At 29.0% G+C, this 23271-nt stretch overlaps 1 protein-coding gene across 3 annotated transcripts in view; it reads left to right on the forward strand.

The window, feature by feature from the left end:
- The window catches only part of LOC100199065 (ATP-dependent RNA helicase DDX19A), a 46275-nt gene extending 37724 nt beyond the window's left edge, over positions 1–8551 (forward strand). For all 3 annotated transcript variants that reach the window (XM_065799250.1, XM_065799251.1, XM_065799252.1), the window contains exons 5-8: positions 2643–2866; positions 5541–5718; positions 7046–7283; positions 8086–8551. In XM_065799250.1, coding sequence (XP_065655322.1) covers positions 2643–2866; positions 5541–5718; positions 7046–7283; positions 8086–8505 — 1060 coding nt within the window. In that variant the 3' untranslated portion in view covers positions 8506–8551. The remainder of the gene's footprint in view (positions 1–2642; positions 2867–5540; positions 5719–7045; positions 7284–8085) is intronic.
- The last annotated feature ends 14720 nt before the right edge of the window (positions 8552–23271 follow it).

Here is a 23271-nt window from a genome sequence, read left to right on the forward strand (position 1 = left end):
ATTATCAAAACCTTTTTATAACATTTTCAAAAAAGAAAGTTATGCAATCACATGTCATTATATGGCCTAACAAATAATATTTTGTTTAGGCTATTTCAAAACGGTGTTAAATGAAAAAGATGCTGAACTATATCTTCGAAATAAATAACATTAAAACTTTTATCTTTAGGAATGTTTTTATATTAGCAAAACGATTTTAGATAAAGTAGCAATTTACTGATAATGATTTTTGTTTGTAATATTATTGAAAGTTATAAATAATTTTTTAAATTTATATTATATAAATTATATAAGTATGCATTTTTTATAATAATAATTGTTATTAATAAAAAAAAGTTATTTTGTTTTTATAAACAAAGGATTTCTTAGATAATGTAAGTTTCTCTAATGAACTTTATATAAGAATCATTCAAGTTATTACGCTTAAAAAGATTAAAAAAATTTTTTGTTGCAAAAAAAATGACAAATGTTTTTGAAAACATTAAAGATCCAACTTATTTAATTACAATTAAATAAGTTGATCTTTTATGTTTTTATATTGTTGAAATGGTTTTAAATGAAGTATGAAAACACTGCTAATGATTTTTTACATAAAGTATTATTGAATATTATATATTTTAGTTTTATTTATATAGTTATTATTTTTTTTTTAATGATAAATTTTATTCTTTTAAAACAAAATTTTGAGAAATAATAACGTATGCTTGAACAAAGCATGGTTTTAAAAAGAGTTTATTTGTTTTTTAACGTGTAATCAGTACAGTGTTTTTACATAAAAACTATCTTTAAATTAATTAAAAAAACACTATAATTTAATTTAACTGTGAAAATTAATTAAACAATCATTAAAAGTAAATTTTTCCTTTATTTTAAGGATATTCTATATTGTTTTTATAAACATTAGTAAAGATAAAAGACTTAGAGTTTATTACTTCAAACTTAATAAAAAACTTGATTTAAATAAACTTAGTGTTTTAGTTTTTTCAGTTTTATTCTAATTGAGTTATTTTTAAATTTTTTGTGTTTTAGTTAAGTTCTTTTTATTTTCGCATTTTTAAATTTCAAGAGCATGTTAAAAGTCATTGTCAAAATGTTGAAACAAAATATTATTCACATGGTCCTATAATGGTGTGCAATTGTAAGCCTTCCTGACCAAGCCTGTTTCAGAAGCAAAAAATGAGTAAATTTTTTGTTAAACTGAAGACAAATTTTAATGTGACTTTTAATAAGTTTTGATGATTGCATTTTGTTTTTGTTTGTTAAATCAGATACTTTTTCATTATATGGTAGTTTAAAATCATGAATTTCAGGATCTCTTCCTGTTTGCATCTATGGTCATCCAAAAATTACAATTAGCTCTTCCAATATTCCACTGAAAGAAACAAAAAGTTTCTTGTAGTGGATTAAATGATTGAACATGGAGCTGACTATGTTATGGTTAGAGAAGTTTCCTCGTTTAATGGTATTTTCTAACTGTAAAGGATAGATGGCGTTATTGATATAAAAGACAGATCGAAAAGTTTTTGTTCTACAAGTTTTTACAGAGGAAAAAGCATATTGGCCTGGGATTTTTAAAAATCAACACCGTAAACATTCATCCAAACTATGCAATTATAATCTTGAATTTTGTGGTTTTTAATTTGTTGTTTTTTTTAGGTCAATAGCATTATAAGTAGTAAAGCCAGTTAAAAAATTAGTAAAAGTGATTTGTGAAAGAAATTTAGTGAAAGGGCTACTTGGGGAAAGTGATTTACTGTAAACTGGCAAATCTAGAATATCTTCTCATTTTTGAAGCTTTTTAAGTAATACTTTTCTTGTTTTCTCTCAACAAAAACAAATTTCCTTTGTGATCTGGTCATAAAATCAAAGTATGTGCATAATGTAGTTGTTTTTCCATAGTCTCCAGGCATAAGCAATTGAAACGTATCTCTTTGAAGCCAAGAGCAGATATTGTGTTGCATAATAATAGATGTTTACTTCAGATATTGTCAGTAATTGTTACTATTTGTAAATATTTTTGATGGAAAAACTATATATATTTATTTATTTATTTTGTAATATATAAGATTTTATAATTTAAAAGCGTTTCAATTAGTATCTTTAAATTTGTTAAAAGTTTGATAGTGTTTCAATTAGTAGTTTGTTTTTTGTTTTTTTTAGATCTTATTTCTCCTCCAGTTTACAGTTTGTTTATTTTTAATTTAAGTTTACATTTGTTTATTGATTGCATTTTTTAAATGCCCTAACTTAAAGCATGCAAGGAGCTGAAGCCAAGTTGTTAAAACAAAATGTATGCGTGGTCATATAAGGCGTGCAACTGCACGCGTCTTCTGAAAAGGCTTGATATATATTTTTTAAATAATTTTTTGTTTGTTTGTTATTGTTTTAATTTCAATGGGATTTTTTTTTTTCTTTTCTTAAATAGGTTTTTCAAAATAATTATTTTAAAAATTTTTGTCATAAAATGATACAGGAAATAATGGAAGTTTATTAAGTTAAATATGTTAATAAAATTTTATATGTATCTATGATATAATCATATATATATACACATTGTGTGACACATTTATTAGGAGATACGTGTTTAAATCTTATAATAAAAAAATTAATAAAAATCCAATATTAATATACTTAATATTTAGCCCTAACAACATGATTGCACAAAGTCAAAGTGGAACTGGAAAAACAGCTGCTTTTGTCTTAGCCATGTTAAGCCGAGTTGATGCTTCTAAACCATACCCACAGGCATTATGTTTATCTCCTACATTTGAATTGGCTCAACAGACTGGAAAAGTACTTGAGAAAATGGGAAAATTTCTAATTGAAGATGGTTTGAAGGTTTCCTATGCAATACGTGGCAATAAATGTATGTATTCTCTATTAACTTTATACAAGTATAGATAAAGTTGCTATATTTTCTGAAATGAAAAAAAAATAGTCATATTTATTTAATTAATAAAATTTTTTAATTAAAAAGGAAATATAATTTCTTATTAAATAGATATTGTGTAACATTATGTTAATATTATGCTACACAACTTGAGAATTTTGCAATCAACCTCATTTAAAAGGATCAAGAGTATCTTTTTATGGAATAAGAATACATTTAAAGGTGTTTTTAAAATCTTTTAATTTTTTCATTATCAAGAAACATAAAACTGTAAGATTTTAAATGGAAAATTGCAATTTTGGAAAATTTTATGTAACTATTGTCAAATTGATAAAACGAAGCCTAGAACTCATGCTCCTACATAAAATATTCTATATGAAAACTAGCAAGAAAAGTAAAAGTTTTTGCAAAAGAAATTGACAAAAGAATAAACAATTTAAATAACAATCAATAAATTGTAAATCATTTAGTTTTATTTATATATAAATATATAAATATATATATAAATATATATATATAATATATATATATATATATATAAATATATATTATATATATTTATATTATATAAATAAATATATTATATATATTTATATATATATATATATATATAAATATATATATTATATATATATAAATATATATATATATATAATATATATATAAATATATATATATATATATATATATATATATATATATATATATATATATATATATAATATATATATAAATATATATATATATATATATATATATATATATATATATATATATATATATATATATATAAGATTCTAAAAATTAAAAGTCAACCTTAATCGGGAAGCAGGTGCAATCGCACTCTATATCTGACCATGCATTTAATATTTAGTTGTTACAGATTATTTCAAAAATGAGCAATAACAGGGTTCATGGCACTCAGGGAAAACCTGAAAAACCAGGGAAAAGTTTTTAAAATTTAGAAAATCAGGGAATACCTGGAAAAGTCAGGGAATTTTTCTTGAAAATCTTTAATATCAGGGAAAACTCAGGAAATATTTTTTATTTTAATATTTAGATTGAAGTTACTTTGCAGTATCCAGTTTTTGAATCTTTTTTAATATTGAAAGTTGCTCGCTACAGTGGTTTTATAACATTTATAATATATAGTAGCTATATGTTTAGATAAATGGATTACTGTAGTTACTATATGTTTTGGGAACTTATATATCCTTCAAAATAAACAGGGAAAAATATATACTTTCCACCCCACGAACTCAGAGAAAAAATACTTAAAAATATAGAAAAATCAGGGAATTATCAAGGAAAACTCAGGGAAAATGGATTTTTAAAACTGCCACAAACCCTGAATAAATGAAATGAATTTTTAACTGAAAAAAAAAGCCTAATTAAAACAATATAAATTACGTTTACAAATAATAATATCTAAACTTCTCTCTTTAAAAATTTTGTTTTTAATAAAATTAGGCGACACTATTTTATATAAAGCCTCAACTTACTATTAATGATCTTTTAATAAGGAAACAAACGTTCTTTAATTTATCAAAGAGTATAATATAATTATTTATTTATGTATTTATGCTTTATTTCAACAAGATTCTAATAAAACTAACTCTAGTTGAATTATATAATAAATAAAAAAGTAAATGTTTTTTTATAACCATTTCATGCTTTGCATAGTTTGCAAATTTTAAAATATTTAAAAGAATTCATCTCAAGTAAAATGAACAATAGAAAACATTAATATACAAAGGGCAAAGTACGTTCTAAGTGAATTACAATTTCATTTTGAATTTTGCATTTGTTTTTATTGCATCAATTTTTGAAAGCAAACTTATATGACTAAACTAAAAAGGTAAAAATAATTTATGAAAAGAAAACTACAATACTGCTGATGAGATTTAGTAAGTGGCCTTTTTAATATGTTTGTGTGTTTATGTTCTGTATGGACCTCTGTGGTGCTGGTTCACCCGTAAGTCACTTTATATAAAAGGGTGTTTGTGCTTTAGTTGAATCTCTGGCATGGTGCTCACCCATTCCTAATTCACTATGTATATATGCACTGGCATAGGAGCAGTAGGTGGAGGTGGAAAGCTATTTCTCCTCCAATTTTTGGAAGTTTTTTTTTTTTCCATTCAATTTCTGATTCTGGTTGCCTTAGCTCCCTTTTATTTCTGTATCAGCCCTCGCAACTTTTTTGATCTTCATATGGTAATGTATATATGTATGTTTGTGTTCAGTCACCTGTAAGTTCCTGTATGTTTATTTGATTATTAGTTTTATTAAGGTTAATGATTATTAATTTTTTAAGTTTCATTAAAAATGCAGTCATTGTTGAAAGTTTTGTTTTTGTAAAATCAATCGTACAAATTGATTTAAAAGATTTACATTTTAATGGTAAAAAATTAATCTAAGTTTATATAATTTACTAGACTTTAGTATAGTTTTTAATAAAACTCAATTAATTAAAAAAAAAGTTTAAATATTCTTTTTATAAACAATCAATAAAAGTAAATTGTCGCTTTGTTTATAAGCGATTTGGTAATATAAAATCGTTTGATTAGAAAAGATTTTTACAAATTTAATTTTTTTAATATGTTGATATTGGTTTAATGTATAAAAAAATTGTTTTTAATTTTTTGTTTAGTATCAATTGGTAGAAAATGTAATGATCATATTATCATTGGTACACCTGGATCAGTACTTGATTGGGTAATGCGTTATAAAGCATTTGATCCTCAAAAAATAACAATTTTTGTTTTGGATGAAGCTGATGTCATGATTTCTCAACAAGGCCATCAGGACCAATCAATAAGAATCAAAAAGTAAGTTTTTTTTCAATGTGTTTACTAGGGGTGCACTGATTAGCTTAGTTGATGCATCAACCTTAAATGGCTTTGAGAACATCTCTTTCTTCGTCAATGGTTTTGAGAACATCTCTTTCTTTTTTTTTTACTTTTTTGTTTTTTTATTTTATAAACAAACATAAAATAATGCCATAAGTATTTTAATTGAATTTATTTAAAATAATTTAAATGCAAGTTCCTAGAATTAATTAATTTAGTATTTAAATTACTTCTAATGTAATTTAGAATATAGTTCAAAAATTACATTAGAAATACTTAAAAATACAATATTTATTCAGCAATACAGTATGAATTTAAATATAAGCCTCATTCATTGGCATTGGTATTGGTGTACTTATAATGGGGCTGCGGCCTCAGCACTGGCCAAATATAGGGGTTTTTTTTACAACCCTGGGGTTATGATATTTTATTTTATATATATATTTCTTTATTTTATATATATATATATATATATATATATATATATATATATATATATATATATATATATATATATATGTATATATATATATATATATATATTTATATATATTTATACAAAATAAATTTCAATCCAAGATGAAATATTTTTCATTTATAGGGTTTGTCAAGATTTAGGCAGCCCTGGCTATGGTTTATCAAACCCCGCCCTGGTCAAATGTCAGCCCCGGTCGCTTACTAATATATACATACTCTTCAGTAGTCAACAACTTTCTTCTCATCACTTTATGATCATAGGATAATTATTCTCTAAATAAATTTGAGAATAATTATCCTATGACCACTTCATCTTTAATTGATTGAAGTTTAAAAAAAGATTTTATGAAATTTTTCAAATGACCCAGCAAATTTTTTTGATAAGAAAATAATAAATAAAAAATTTCTACAAAATGAAAAATGCGTAAATTGTTTGGTTATTACTGTTTAATATTAATATTATTTCTAATATTGTTATTTTTTTACGTTAATATTACTTATTCACAAAAAAATAAAATCTCTAAAACAACTTATAAAAACTTCTGCAACTTGAAAATTAAAACCTAATGTAACATTACTAAAAAGTTAAATTATCTCATCTGGATGGTGTTATTTATAACTATTTTCTACGGAAGTATTTTTTAAAAAGTTGCATGCAATTAAAATATTTCTTAAACCAAATTAAAACAAAAGTTTAATAAAAATTTGATACTTTTGTTGCATATACAATAATATTGTTAGATTTTTTAAATACCGTGTTTGTGTTAAATTGTTAAATTAAATTGTTTGTGTTAAATTAAATTGTTTTTGTTATATGGAATAATTTTAGACTCCTGAAACCAGATTGTCAGTTGCTTTTATTCTCAGCAACATATGACAGTGAAGTTATGAATTTTGCAAATAGTGTAGTTTCTGATGCAGTAGTTATACGACTACGTAAAGAAGAAGAAAGCTTAGACAATATAAAACAGTTTTATGTTATGTGTGATTCTGTTGAGGCAAAATATGAAGCTCTTGCCAATCTGTATGGTGCTTTAACAATTGGTCAAACAATGGTTTTTTGCCATGTAAGAATTTTTTTTAAATTAATATATTAATTATTGATAGCCTATTGACATAATGTAGTCTTAAAGATGCCTGTATGCATATTTAACGCAGTCTCGAAGCATTAATATGGGTATTTAATACAGTCCTTAAACTGTTGTTAATAAGACATTGCTTTGCGTTGTTAGATATACTACAATAAACACGACTTTCATAGACATCTCAATTAAAGGTAACAGATTTTACATTACCATTTCACAAATTACTTTTCGTTGTAGTTTGCCAGAAATATTTTTTTACATTTTTTAAATCTTTTAAGGTATGAACAGTTAGAATTAAAATTATAAATGTTTCTGGCTTCTTTTTTTTTTTAAAATAGTCCATTGTTTGAGTTGTTTCAATCCTATTTTCTCCTTCACTGAATAACTCTTTAAAAGTTATCCAATCATTTAATCCTAACAAGGTATCTAATTTTTAGTTCCCTAGCAATTATCAAATGAGGTTTAGGTGGAGGAACCAAATGCTCAAGATCTGTTACAATTTATAAAATTTTACATGGAAACTGACATTTACAATACCAATAATCATCTAATCTTAACTTTTTTTTATAATTTACCTCAAATTATAATTTACCATCTGTAACATTAGTTAGAGCTTGTAATTGCTTTATATCACTGTTTATAAACAAATGAAAATCATTTTTCTTTTCACAAATAAAAAGATTGATAAATTTATAACATTATTGAGTTGAACTTCGTCGTTTTTGTTTATTACTATATTAATTATTTAACGAAAATTATAAACAGTTTTTTTGGTAATTTCTAGACAAAGAAATCAGTAAACTGGCTTGCTGAGAAATTATCAAAAGATGGCCATGCTGTTGGATTACTCACTGGAGATCTGGAAATTGAGCAAAGAATTGACATACTTAATCGATTTCGCGATGGTAAAGAAAAGGTTCTCATAGCTACAAACGTTGCAGCTCGTGGTATTGATGTTGAACAAGTAACTATTGTCATAAATTATGATTTACCTGTTGATGCTATGAATAGACCAGACTTTGAAACATATCTTCACAGAATAGGGCGCACAGGTAGATTTGGAAAAAGAGGTCTCGCTATAAATTTTGTGGACGGTCGTAAAACCATGGCAATGGTAGAAGCAATTAGTAAACATTTTGGTAAACCTATAGATCTTTTACAAGTAGACGATTTAGATGAGCTTGAAAAACTTAACGCAAAATAAAAGTATAAATTTACTTGTATATTTAATAAAACTCAATATTTCTAAATGTTTTTTAAAAAACAAATTTCTACACTTATGTGTAGAAATTTGAACTGTGTAGAATTTCTACTATGACATGCATAAAAACAATAAATTTCTTTAAGAAAAAAATCAATAAATTTCTACACTTATGAGACAATGATATACATGAAAATGGCAAAGAAAATAATATAAAAATGCAGTGCTGTTTATTACTTTCGTATCATTCAGAATTATAATGTATATTAGAGTGTGTCGATTTTTTTTTTTTTTTTTTTTTTCAAAAACGGCTGGGTTACTTTTGGTGAAGAATTCTATGGGTAATTCCGATTCGGTAAAAAAAGAAATTTAAAAAAAATGATGTCTTGCTGGGTGTCAGCGTTGTTTTGAACGGATAAATGGCTAAAATATGACTAATTAACAGGGTGAAATTATAATTAAAATTTTTGTTGACAAATTCAAAAAATTTTCATGTCGAATTTTAATAAAATTGAATATTGGGTTCAAGAAGTCATAAAAATGAACATAGAAAGTGAGTTTATGTGAAGGGTATTTTTACAAAAGTTGAGCACTTTCATGTTTTAGACGGTAAATGTAACAGTAAAGTCATTTTTCCAGTTTTAATCAAATTTTTAAAGAGGAGTTTATATTGGTGAAAAATTTTATGGGGAATCCGATTCTAGTCCGAAAAAATAATAATAAAAGTCTTGCTGGGGTTTGGGACCCTTAGCTTTGAACGAGAAAATGACTAATTGAAGCGAAAAATTCAAAAGTAAATAATATTTTTGATAATATAAACTATGTTCAACTTTATTAAAATATAGTTGGTTCGTATTTTTGTTCAGTTAATGTTACCGTAAAGTACTCTGTCTTTTCCTGTTTTTATTAAGTTTTAAAAATAAAAGGTAGTTGATTTTTGTGAAAAAAACCATGAGGAATCCGAATCTTCAAATAAAAAACAGATCCGAAAGTGTCTTCGTTTGAGGATTTTTTGGATCCGCTTTTTTTTAGAAAAAGTTATTTCAATAAGAATATTTAGGAGAAAGAATTATTTTATTTACATATCTGTGATAAAAGTTAAAGAATTTTTTAAATAAAAGATATGACGAATGAGGCATGTTCCGCTTTTACCCATTGGCAAAACAAATGCTAATTTTAAGGTGGCACACAACTGAAAGCAGGGTTTTTTTTAATTATTGTAAATTTTAACAATTTTTTTTGAAGAAAAAAAACTTGCATAAAAATTAAATAAAAAAAAGCATATAAAATTTTTTTTGGTTGAGAAAAAAATTCATAATGGCTAAAAATGCATTGTAAAAGGTGTGTTTTGAGCAAAACTTTTCCTAAGCATATTTTATCCTACTTGACCAGGGGAAATTTTGTTATTCAAATTATTTCAAAAAATATTGCATTTTTAACAAAACCACTTTACATTTATATAAAATATCAATAACTTTAACACTTTAAACTACAATATTTCATCTTTTAAAGCTTTCCATTAAAATTCTGAGGGTCAAAATAAATATTTTATTGTAATAAACTAGTTCTGAAAATTTTACAATTTGTTTGGTTATTAAGAAAATGTGTTTAAAAGTTTCAAACAAGACATATTACTAAAAAAGCAAAAAAAAGTAAAAATTAAAAATATAAAAATTATCAAAATCCACCGAGACCGAGAATGTAACTATTACTTGTGTCTTTTACTTGTGGATCATCCATGAAACCTTTTTTAACTGCTTTCAATTTTTTTCTTCAAGTCCGAATTCTGGTTTTGCCAATTTTACATGATGAAGCTAATTCTGTTCAGGCCAAAGTACTTTAAAACTTTTAGTACACCATTAACACTATAATTATAATGTAGCACTGCTGAGTATGTTCCCATTTTGATTGTAGACTTACTAACAAATGTGTACTTTGGTACGCGAGACCATGTAATTGAATTTAAAGCTTCATTGGCATTTTGTGTTATACCATGCAAACATTTAATTGGAAGATCATCAACTTGAAGATCTTTGATGATTGGTAAAAGAAGATTCTTCATCCAGATAAGTATACACAACTTTGTTTTGTAATTTTTATGATTGAGAGCTCAATGTTTGCACCAACTGTTTAATCCTCTTGGGGAAAACTGATGTTGCATGTGCAGGTTTTCAAAATTGGTGAAATAAAATAACATAGCAAAAAGCAACTGCTTTTTTCATAGCATACAAGTTGTTGACATTTTGATGAATTGCCATGCCATAATAGCTTTGCATAGAATTTATACATTTTTCTGTTAGGTTACTTCTGCCTGATAAGGGAGTTTTAGTGCTTTTGTTTACTTTGACAAATTTCTAAGTCGCGTGACCAATCGTTTTTGTACATGAGCTACACATTCAAGTTTTATTGGAGTGGTGTCAAAATCCTAGTACAGATTTGAGTTTTTCACATCATTAAAGAAAGAAGTGTTACCATCACCAAGAAACTCTTTATAAATTAGATTATTTTTGTTAACTGAGCGATTAAAAATTGTTACCACTCATGCAGACTCCATACTTCCCGATGAAAATCAATATATATGCATTTATCTCCAGAAATTGCTGTAACTACAACAAGCAATGAGTTATGATCACGTTTCTGCCATGTGCCATCAATTGAAACTCTTTCACATGGTATATCCTGAGCAATGTCAATTTTTTTAGAGTCTTTAGTTGCCAATAACATACTTTTCTCTGCAGAAGTTTTATGAGTTACCTTAACAGTTCTATTTAACTTTTGAAAACCATTTTCAGAAATGGTTTTTAAGCTCATGCAAGATGAAAATGTTTTTAAAGTTCCGTAACCACTGCCTATTTCTCGAAAAGCTATTATTGCACAAACATTAACATCACATGGTGTGACAATTTTTACTTTATCAAATTTAGCATTTACTGATTTGGTTGATGAATTAAATCTTTTGATATAACCACATTGGTTACATTTTAACTGCAACAAATTTGCAAATCCTTTTCTACTTGAACCAACATCTGATATAAAAAGATTGCGATTGTCATTTTCATCTTCTTTGAGCCACTGTCTGTTTAACTCTTTGTTTTATAAAGATCATTGTAAAAAAGAAAAGTTTTTATTTTTTATTGTATATACAAAAACGGTCCTTGTTGGCAAGATTTTACTCTCTTCTTTGTATCTACGGACATATTTTAATTTTTTTCTTGTATATATTCGTTGATTATTTATTGTTAAACAGCAAAAAAAAATTAAAAAATAACGTTAATGGCTGATAACAGTTATTGCATGCAGTTCTTGGAGAATGGCTGAAAACAGTTTCAGTTCTTGGAGAAATGAAAAGTTAATAAAAACAAAATTAATATCTTTTTCAGAGTCAAATGTATTCGAACAGTTTAATTTGATTTTTCTTTCACTAGAACAACTACAATCTGTTTGATTTGTGCAAGATGATGAAATGCTAGATTTTGTATTGGCAACAACACCATTCCATTTTTGTTTTATTCTTCTTTATAAATTTCTTTTACTAGTATTTCCTTGTTTATTCATTTAAAAAATTTTTATTTCAACTAAATTAAAATCAATTTTAATATAACTTGATACAAAATAAGGAAAAAGTTTTAACATATGAGACTAACATTACCAATCAAAAAGCACTCCTGAACTTAAATTAAGTTTTGAAGTATGACTTTTAAAACGGAAAACTAACAAGAGTCTGCATATAACACATTAAAATCAAGTTTGTGATGGTATTTTCCTGTTTTGAATTCATAAAAACTCAAATGTTTGGTGGTTGCTAAGGCGTTGTTAGGGAAACTTTTTAAAACTGTCATCTACTAAAATGCTATTAGATCAACTTTTATATTATTTTTGAGAATAATTTTTTTATTATATGCCGGAGGAATGATAATAGAATCCAAATACCAAAAAATCTTAAAATTGATTTTTTTCAAAAAACTTTCTTTTTTTTGGTTGTGTGCCACCTTAAAGCTCCTACTTATTCTGAAAAGAATATCGTGAAAAAAATTATAAAAGCTTGGATGTCTTTAATATCTATGAATAGAGAAATAAAAGAGTTTATATTAAAGCTCGAAAAACTATTTGATCTTTTAAATTGTAAGTGTCAAATTTTTGATTGTAAAGAATTTAGATGCAAAATATATTTCATAAAAAATCTCGATAAGAGATACAAGCGAAGGTGATTTTACGGGAGGGGGGTGTGTGTTCCACTCCTCCAAAGAAGGTAATTTTCAAGTTATAGTCTTGTTTTTTTTCGAATTTAGTCGGGTATTTGACACAATTCAGTCGGGTAAGTTTTAGTTTTGAGGACTTTTTTTTTAAGAAGCCAGTCGGTACTTTTTTAAGGATTCACCCCTACCCCCTTCTCTCTCCCTCATTTTATTCGTAGAATCGCCTCTGGATACAAGATCTACCAAAATTTGTATGCGAAAAAGGTTGTTGGATAAAATTTTCATTTTGGAGTATATGTTTGCTTTTTTATGTGATTATAAATTACAAAAGGACAAGGGGAAGTATTAGTTTTACATTTATACATAAAACAAAGAACATAAAATTTAAGCTAAAATATACATTAAGAATATTTATTTTAAGTAAAAGTGAGTAAAACGGTCTTTAAAGTTTATAAGACGTACAATAAATATACTTTTGTTGATGATAAAGAGATTCTAGTATATTTTTATTTAGACTACCCAATGCAACATTAGCAAAATTAATATGGCAATGAATAAATGAGTAATATAATTGTTAGTAAGTAATGTAAAATAAAGTATTTTTAATAAAAGATTTTTGGATTTGTATGGCATTCCTATACTTCTGACAATTTTATTGATTAGAATATTAACATGATTTTTCCTCATGAGGTCTTCATCAATTTTTCAATTGAGTAATAGATTAAGTTAAAACAGCTTTAGTTCCAGCAGGCTCAATGGCAAAAGCCGTTCTGTGTAATGAGAATTACAGTCTTCAATAACAATAACATTGGCTGATGGATAAAAAAAATAGGGCTTTTTCAACTTGATCAAATATAACATCACAAAGAGTGCATTCTTGAGAAGAAAGAGAACGATAAAGAAAAAAGTGATTGAATAAAGAGGTGCTTAAAAAGGTGCTTAAAAAGGTGCTTAAGCACCGCTTTATTCAATCATTAAGTGAAACGCAAATTAATTTAAAATTATATTGCGTTTGATTAAAAGAAAACGTTAAAACCGAAGAAAAGCATTGTATTAACAGAACAACTAAAAGCAAAGTTGAAAGAAAAAATGTTCGTGATAAATTCGAAAATAAAAAACCTTAACAAGTTATCAAAAGAAAACAAAAAGAACAATTTTTAGGTTTTATTGGTTTACGTTGTTTGCTTTGTTTATATTGTCGCGTATTTTTGTGCATTGTTTATATTATCGTGTGTTTTCGTGAATCGCTTATATTGGCTTGTAATTCTGTGTATTGTTTATACTGTCGTGTAATTTTGTGCATCGTTTTTATAGACGTGTGCATTTCTGCAGTGATAAAAAAGAAAACAGTATCTTCAAAATATTCATTCTGCGCAATTTGCAAAGTATATTAAACATTCATATGCCAACCAGAAAAAATGGTTAGTTATTTAGCTTGTGTTCATTGATGAATTTTAATGACATTTATAATTTAATATTTTTTGTTTTTGTTAAATAAGCTAAAAATACAGATACTGTGTTCTTTCTTTCGCTTTCATATGAAGAAAAAAGCAGATAATGTTTCAGTGTTTCATTATTTTTATTTTAGCCTGCTAGAAACAAAATGTTTTAATATTTTCAAACAAAGAAAGATGATTTTAATAAAAAACAATGTTTTCAATGTTTTTATAACTACAAACTATAACATATAGGATAGTAAATATGACAAGACTTTACTGTAAAATAAAGAAAGACGTCAATCTAAAGTTACTTTAAGAGTAGTAAAACCAAAACAAACAGTTAAAACATTTGAAAAAATTAGACAACAGATACAAATGTAAGTATGACTAGAAATATTAATGACTATCTAAAATAGTTGTAGCCACAACTGTTCTGCTTTCACTTTGAAACAGTTAAATTGTCTACATTAGACGTTTTCGGATAAATCCAAAACTTTCTTCTGTTTTCTGACATGTTGTGGACACAATTTAGAAACGATCTCATCTTTTTTTATTTGCTGAATTCTTTCTGCAGCTATTCTTGCGACAAGTTTCTCTACACCCAGCTTTTTGACTTTAGCTGTAAGAAAATTGAGTTCTTTAGCAGTAATATTCTGTGGTATAAAACTGAGCTTAGTGGGGCAGACCCACTAAACTCAGCACTATACCACAGAATATTACAGCCTCTCTTTCTCTCTGCTCTCACACAGGGCCTTGCCTACTAATAGGCAAACCAGGCAGCTGTCTGGGGCCTCCAACGTCCAAGAGGCACCAAGGGGCTTCAAAGTTTTTCAAAATTTTAAAGTAAAAAAAACAACATTAACATTTTAAATTCAATTTACGAAATATTCGTCCAATTTTACAGTAATTGTTTTTGAAGCGGAGACCATTACAGCATTGCTCAATGTAGTACTATGTTCGTGCTCTTCTTTGTGCATCAATACTGCTCTCTCTTGGACAAAATTGCAGAGACTAGCGTGGCGTCTGTTGCTCTCAGTATGTCCGTGATATAGTCAATGATTTAGAACATGTAGAAAATTGTGTAATGTGATAACTTGTGCTAAAAACTGTAGACTTTGAGAATGAGTCGAAATTATGCAAGTGGATTCAGCAAATGAAAGAAAAAGCAAGAGGATGAAAAAAAGATTGAACTTTTGCCAAAATTAGTTCATTTTTCACCCGACCACAACACAAAAATAAAGTTTTGCCCATTCAAAAATCTCTAACATGGGCTGTTGATAATTAATGAAAATGGTAAGGATAATATTTTTATGCCAGACCCTTCGGCAGAACCTGCATCAATTAAAACATCAAGGGAACTGACACCAACAAAAATTTCTTAGGTTGAGCTTCACGAGATTTCTTCAGATCCTGCAGACTAGCCTTATGATTTGTCTCATCTCCGAAAACAGTTAGTTCTATCAGGATCAATACAGGTAAAGGATTATGCTTTCTGAAAGAGTTGCTTTTCTAACTCCAAAGCAAAACGAAGATTTTTTGCTTCAAACTACAATAGATGCCTGAAAAATGATCAAACCTCAACAAGTTCATGGCTTGTATACTCAAAAAAAGTAGATGTTGTATACTGTTTCTGCTGCAAATTGTTTAATGTCGATAAAAAAAACTTAGTACCAGTGGCTTTCGTGATTGGAAAAACATTTATTCCATGTTAAGTGAGGATGATCGTTCACAAGAGCACAACAATTCCTTGATAAAATGAAAGAAGCTGGAAAGTCGCTTGAAAGCAAGCAGTACAATTGATCCACAGAATCAGAGTATCTTTCAGCAAGAACAGCAATACTGGCGATCAGTAATTGAGAGAATTGTGATAATTATTCAAAATTTGGCAAAAAACAATTTGGCTTTTTGTGGCAGTGAGGAAAAGCTTTTTGCCTAAGGGAATAGAAACTTTCTTGACCTAGTGGAGTTATTGGCAAAGTTTGATAGTGTCATGCAGGAGCATGTTCGTCGAGTAACCAACAATCAGTTGCCAAATCATTACTTAAGCAACAGGATTCAAAATTAGCTAATCATACTTATGTCAAGAAAAGTGCAAACTGAAATTATTCATCGTCTAAAAGTGGCAAAATACTTTGCCCTCATAATGGATTACACTCCACACTTGGCCCATAAAGGGCAAATGACTGTAGTAGTACGTTTTGTTGAAACTTCAGAAAGTTCTGAAACAGTTAAAGAATATTTTTCGGGCTTCCTGGTAACTGAAGATCAAACAAGTGAAGTAATTACAAAATTAATTACTACATTTCTGACTGAAAACAACATAAATATTAATGACTGCAGAGGACAAGGATATGACAATAGAAGCAACATGAAAGGTCACATCAAAAGAGTGCAAGCACGAATTCTAAAACAAAACCCTTTGGGTGTCTTGTCTCCGTGTGGTTCCCATTCATTAAATCTCACTGTTTCTGATGCAGACAAATGCAATGCATCCACAAAGTTGTTTTGAGCTACAATAAAGAAATGAAGTGAGACATGCTGGGAATCTTAAATAGAAAGTGTAAAAGTTGTTAGCAAGTACTTGCTGCAAGCAAGTTTTGCTTGCAGCAAGTACTTGATTTAATTTATATAAGGGGTAAACAGATTTAATTTATTTAGGGGGTAAACATAATCTATATCTTGACCAGCCTCGCACCCCTTCTTCATCTATTAGGCTGGCACAGATGTATTTTTAATACCTTGTTTCCAATTTAGGGTGTTTAATACTGGATCTTCTTGACTCAATGCATAGCCTTTGCTTGTGTATCTGTTTCATGACAACTCATTCTATTATCTTTTAATGAGGGTACAACTCTAAAACTCAGTTTAATGGTTCTGAGACCGGCTGGAAGTCAGGTTTCCCGAACTCTATGGTAGCTCTCAGAGAGGCTAATACAATCAACAGCTGAAAAATACCTAAGTACTAACAGTGCCATGTTGCGCATGGATGGTGTCCCTGTTTGTACTTTTGGTGTGCATTGCGGAGGCCACATTTAGAGCCCTTTGTTATGACTTAGGGTTTATTAATAGTAATGAGACAATTGCTTGGGCTACTAGACAGTGTTCTGAGTACGAACTATGCTTCAAGTCAAGTTCTTCATCAAATTTAAAAATGAATAAAGTACCAAAAACTATAAAACACAAAAAACCAGCATTATCACCAAGTTCTCTAAACCTATCATTCTCTAATATTCGTGGTCTTTGAAGTAACTTTTCTTCTGTTGAGTCTTAAATCTTGCAAAGTTCACCAGACCTACTTGCTCTTTGTGAGACTAATTTGACTTCAGCTGTCTCATCTTGCGATCTTAATGTTGACGGTTATCTCCCTTTAATTTGTAAAGACTCCAATAGTCGCATGCTTAGCCTAACTTGCTTTCCAGACAACCCGAATCTTTTACCTTCTCTACTCGACCTATGTCTTGTTTCTGATCCTAGTCAGTGCTCAGTTTCTCCAGATTCACACTTATGTGCTTCTGATCACAGCTTGATCTCTCTAAAACTAATACCTCATTCTTCTTCATCAATTGAATCCCCTATCATCGTACCTCTTACAACTACCTTAAAGCTGACTAGGAATCTTTCCGTGATTTTCTTTGTGATAGCCCTTGAGTAGAAATCTTTCGTCTTCCTGTCGACAAATGTGCTTCTTACATAACTTCGTGGATTCAGGCTGGCATGGAATCTTTTGTTCCCTTTCGACAATTCTAGGTAAAGCCTTACTCTCCTCTATGGTTTTCCTCACATTGTGCTGCTGCGATTTCCAATCAAAACCGTTACTTCCATACCTATCAGCAAAACAATTCTCCAGAAAACAGACCTCTGTTTAATACTGCTAGAAACCATTGTAAAAAGATTTTGTCTAACGCCAAAGTCCGCTATTCTCAGGTCATGAAATCTCGTATTTCATCACAAAAATTAAGCTCTCGTGACTTCTGGAGAATATTTAATAGTATTAATAATAAGGGCAAATCCGTTATTCCACCTCTCTTGTATGGTTCAGACTTTGTCACCTCACCTAAAGACAAAGGTGAATTGTTTGCTAAAAACTTTTCCTCAATATCAACTCTTAAGATTAAAGCCATCGCTCTTGACATTTCTAAAGCTTTAGATAAAGTTTGACATTCTGGTCTTCTCCATAAACTTTCTTTTTACGGTGTATCTGGCAACATCTTTAAGATTATTGAATCCTCCCTTTCCAATCGTAGTATAAAAGTTGTCCTTGATGGACAGCACTCTTCTTCTTATTCTGTAACTTCAGGGGTTTCTCAAGATTTTATCCTTGGCCCTATACTCTTTTTAATTTACATTAATAATCTTCCAGAAAATCTCACGTCTTACGTGGCGTTGTTCGCTGATGATACTACCATTTATTCTAGTCATGATAAGAAGCCAACACTCTCTGAGTGCTTGGAGGGGGCATTTGAGCTTGAAAAGAATCTCACTTCTGCTACAGCATGGGGCTCACAGTAGCTGGTAAATTTCAATTCAGATTAAACTCAATTTTTTTCAGCCAATCGTTATCGCAATAGTTTAGATCTTCCTATATTTATGAACTATATTTATAATCTTTTAGGATTAACTCTTACTTCTGATCTTTCTTGGAAACCATATATCAAATCTGTTGCAAAATCAGCATCTGAAATACTGTTGTCATATCTGGGGCGGATCTTCTAATGATGCCCTTTCTCTTTTGGACAAGGTGCAAAAACGCATTGTAAAAATAGCTGGACCTGCTCTTGCAGCCAGCCTCCAACCATTATCACATCGTCGTAATGTTGCTTCTCTTTCTTTTTTCTACAAATAATATGATGGGCACTGCTCGAAAGAGCTAGTCTACTGTACCATCTACTAAAATTCATTCTCGCGTTACTCGTATTTAATTAAGTCTCATATTTTTTCTGTGACTGTTCCTAAGTGCTCCAAAAACTTTTATTCGTCTAGTTTTTTTCTCGAACATCAGTTCTTTGGAATTCACTTCCTTCATCTTGCTTTCCTGATTCATACAGTTTGAAATCCTTTAAGTCGTCTGTCAATCGTTATCTTGCTCTACAATCTTCATTTTTTCTCTTCCAGTAACTTCCAACTCAAATTAGTGATTGCTTGCAGCCTTGTTAGAAGCGAAGATGTTTAAAAAAAGCTGTGAAATTGATACTGAGCTGCCTCAACCTCGAATGAGAAAGTTCAAAAAACAATCTCTCTACAAATCAGCTGAACAAACACAGTTTAACACCAATGAAAAATTTACGGATTAACTTCTTCAATGAGGCAATAGAAGAAGCCATACATGGGTTGGATGAACGATTCACTGAACTGAATCATTTGTGTGGAACATTTGGATTCCTTTTTAATATTACGACTGTTGATAAAGAAGGATTAAGGACTAGTTGTGTAGAATTGAATACAAAACTGGATAGAAAGGGGAGAAGCGATATCGATAGTCAAGAACTTTTCAAGGAAATTTCGAATTTTATCAACTTATTACCAGTTGATGTGACATCACCAATTGAAGTGCTATAATATATTACCAAGAAAAACATGACATCGCTATACCCTTACCTTTGTATAGCACTTCGAATTCTACTGACAATTCCAGTCACTTGTTGATTGAGACATATTTAAGGACCACCATGTTACAAGAGCGACACAATGGGTTAGCATTACTGAGCATTGAGCATGAGATAAGCACTAGTCTAAAGTAAAAGGAAATAATAACAAAGTTTGCAATAATTAAGGCCAGAAAGTTTGCATTGTAAAGTTGGAAGAATATGTCAAGTTCTAAAAGTTTTTCTTGAAATACAGTTAACTAAAGATGCTTTGAAGTGATTTCCTACATTGTAATAGTATACATTAAAATTGGTAATAAAATTGTGGTTGGGGGCCCCACAAGAAAGTCTGCCCCAAAATAGGTCTACACGACACTGCTGTTGCATAAACCATATGTGAGAGATATGGTCTTAGGTTTATTTTATTCAGCTTGAAAGTAGATGACGAGTTCTTCCAGTCGCTAAAATGGGTTGGTTGCATAGACTTGACTTTAAATTTTCTAGTTTTTAATTTTCCATATACCCGGGTTTAAATTTTTAATTTCAATTCTATTTGCAGAAATTTCATCACTGTTTACTATATAAAGTAAGAAGTTGAAAAATGCTTAATTTTTATTTTGACCAGCAAAGCTGTCGAGCCATAATATGGATTCACGTTTCTCTAAGAAAAATGCATGAATGGCACCAATGATTTCTTCTTTTTTTCATCCAGCTACACCTTTATGCCAAACTGCTGCATTGCTCAAGTAGATTTTAATTTCCGAGTGGCACAAAGCCTTCGTTGAAGGCAATAATTCGTCAAGTTACATACCAAGTTAAAATCTTCCATCCTTGGCAATATAATTACTTTCTGTAAGTCAGCAGAATGAACATTGATGTCACCATTTTCTTTTTAAACTTGTTGCTCGCATCTGTATTTATTTCTGCTCAAAGTAGCTTTATCGATGTGTGTCTTCCAACTTATACACATTGTGCATAATTCATTTAAAATTATCCTTTTTGTGGTTTTGGTCATGTAAATTAAAGCATTTACATGCTTTGCATTACTCATGTCCTAACTTTGTAAAGGATATTCCCATTTCTTTCAAAATCTTACGATACAGGTCATAGGAACACAGGAAAATTGAATTTTGTTGAATGAAATCTATATGCTTGTCTTTTTTTGTAATATCTGATAGTAAATACCTTCTGTTTGGTGCGTGCTATTTGGTAGTAAGAAAACCTTGGATAAAAGGGCTCAATGGAGTTCTTGATGATTTCTCTGTAATTTTTTTTTAGGTTTAGCAACTTTTTTAAACTGAAACAGTATCATTTCCATTGCACATGAAGTACTGATTTGTTTTTGGGGGTCATCCAAAAATGATGTCAGTAAATATAAGGGGGGAGGGAGTGCTGGAAAGTTTGACACTAATTGACCATGGGGAGGGGGGTGTTGAGGCCAAAATAATGTCAATATAAATTATTTTTTTAGTTTTAATGAGCAGATTTTAATGGTATTTACATCTACTAAATGGTATGGAAATGATGTTTTGTTTGTGGGGAAATTAATATTAAATGCGGGGAATTTGATATTATATTTTATTAAATTATTTATAATATAATATTATAAATTAATATAATAAGTTTCCCAGAGACATTAATTAAATAACAACTACTAACGTAAAATAAAAATTACTATCGTTTTATTAATATATTACCATTTGACTGCGAATCAAACTATGAAATATCAAACTTAGAAATATTAACTCTTTGTATTCAAACTTAGAAATATTAACTCTTTGTATATAAAATTCATAATCGTTATTCGCTCCCTAGCGGATTATAAAATGTGGTTCAAAGTAAACTCATAAATTTGTCATTTTTTGAAATTAAATTTTCGTTATTTCAAATACGAAACTCTAATTGCTCTCTAGTTGATTTTAAAACGTGATACAATGCAAACACATAAAGTCTATCGAAAATTCGAAACGCTAATTTCTCCCTAGCGGGTTGAAGAAACTCTTTTAAAAAGCTTGCGCTAACGATGAGCAAAATCATTATTCTGATTGTGATATAAACAATACTAATAAATCAGTATTAAAATATGGATAAAACCGCATTACTTAACTTATTGATGGTCTCGTTTGGAAATGCTTATCCCGATAAAAAAAAGGCTAATATCCAGAAAGAAGTCCATAGTATATGGAATTCATTAAAAGAAGAGAAACTGGTGCATAAGGATCTTGAATCAAGAGTAATGTATTTAATCAATTTATTTAATGAAAAGGCAATGAAGTTCAAGAGCAAGCAATTATCATTTTGGGCCGATACTCCAAAACAGTCTGCCCCCCACGTATACTCCACTTGAATTTGACAAAAATTTCTCACAGTTTGTTGAGCCCACCAATGAGCGATCTGTTATTGATGATCAACAAAGTGCATTAACTTTGAGTTTGTTGACAACGAAAAATCAAAAAAATGCAAGAACAGTGGCTCAAGAACGACTCAATTCTAAGATTGCAGCTTTAAATTGTGAAGTTGCTGGACTGAAGACTAGAAAGAGAAGTGGATTCATTGCTGAAGCTAAAGAGGATGATTTGAAAAAGAAAAAGAAGAAACTAGCTCATCTATGTAAAGAACTGGCCAAAAAAAAGTATGATCAAGCTCAACAGAAGAAAACTAGAGAACTGAAAAAAGCTAGAATGGAGGAAATCTGCTTGGAGCATCCAGAAATCAAAGAAAAACTAAAAATCAGAAAGAAACCTGGTCGACCGTCATTAGAAGTAGATAAACCTCTTCTTTTGAAGGCGATTATGGATATTGCTCTCCATGGTTGCTCCGCTGAAGAAAGACATCGGTCAGACGTTCGTCGTGTAATGATAGCTTAGCTTTGTTTGTTAATACTGTATTTGCTAGAATTTTACTCTTAATTAGTACTTGCACTATTGTAAAATGTTAACAACTAATTTCAAGATTTGATTTGAATATAATTTACGAAATAAATTCGTAAATTATATTCAAAGGGCTCAAAGCAGTAGATGTCTCAGAAGGAGCGAAAGAATTGTTTCCATCATCCGTCTTTATGCTCTTCGCATCAAACATTGAAAGTATTCTTCCTCGTACTGCCAAAGGATTTCCAATTTTGCCGTATGATGCGTTTTGTCCATCGGTTCAGTTTAGCCTAGCTGATAGAATCTTTAAAAAGTGCAATATCTACTTTGCCTCTCAAGCTATGTTGAAAAAGCACGCTTCTATTCTTTATTCTGCTATAACACTCCCTCTTATCAAGAGTCCAACCTGTTCGTATCGCTGCCAAGCGTCAGACAGAATGGAAGAATCTACTATTATATAAATGTATAGTTTAGTCAGAAAAAAAATCAATGGTTTTTAAGCATTTTTATTGTTTTTTAGGGGGGGGGGGGGGAGTACACAAAAACTGACATCATATATAACGGGGGGTTGAGATGATATGAAGTTTCTAATGAGAATGTCTATTTACGAAAAAGAAAGCATAAACAAAAAGAATTTCTCTAGCAGGTATTAGTTTTATATGCTTTGATTTTATAAATTTCA

The sequence above is a fragment of the Hydra vulgaris genome, chromosome 06, assembly GCF_038396675.1.
Source record: "Hydra vulgaris chromosome 06, alternate assembly HydraT2T_AEP".
NCBI lineage: Eukaryota > Metazoa > Cnidaria > Hydrozoa > Anthoathecata > Hydridae > Hydra > Hydra vulgaris.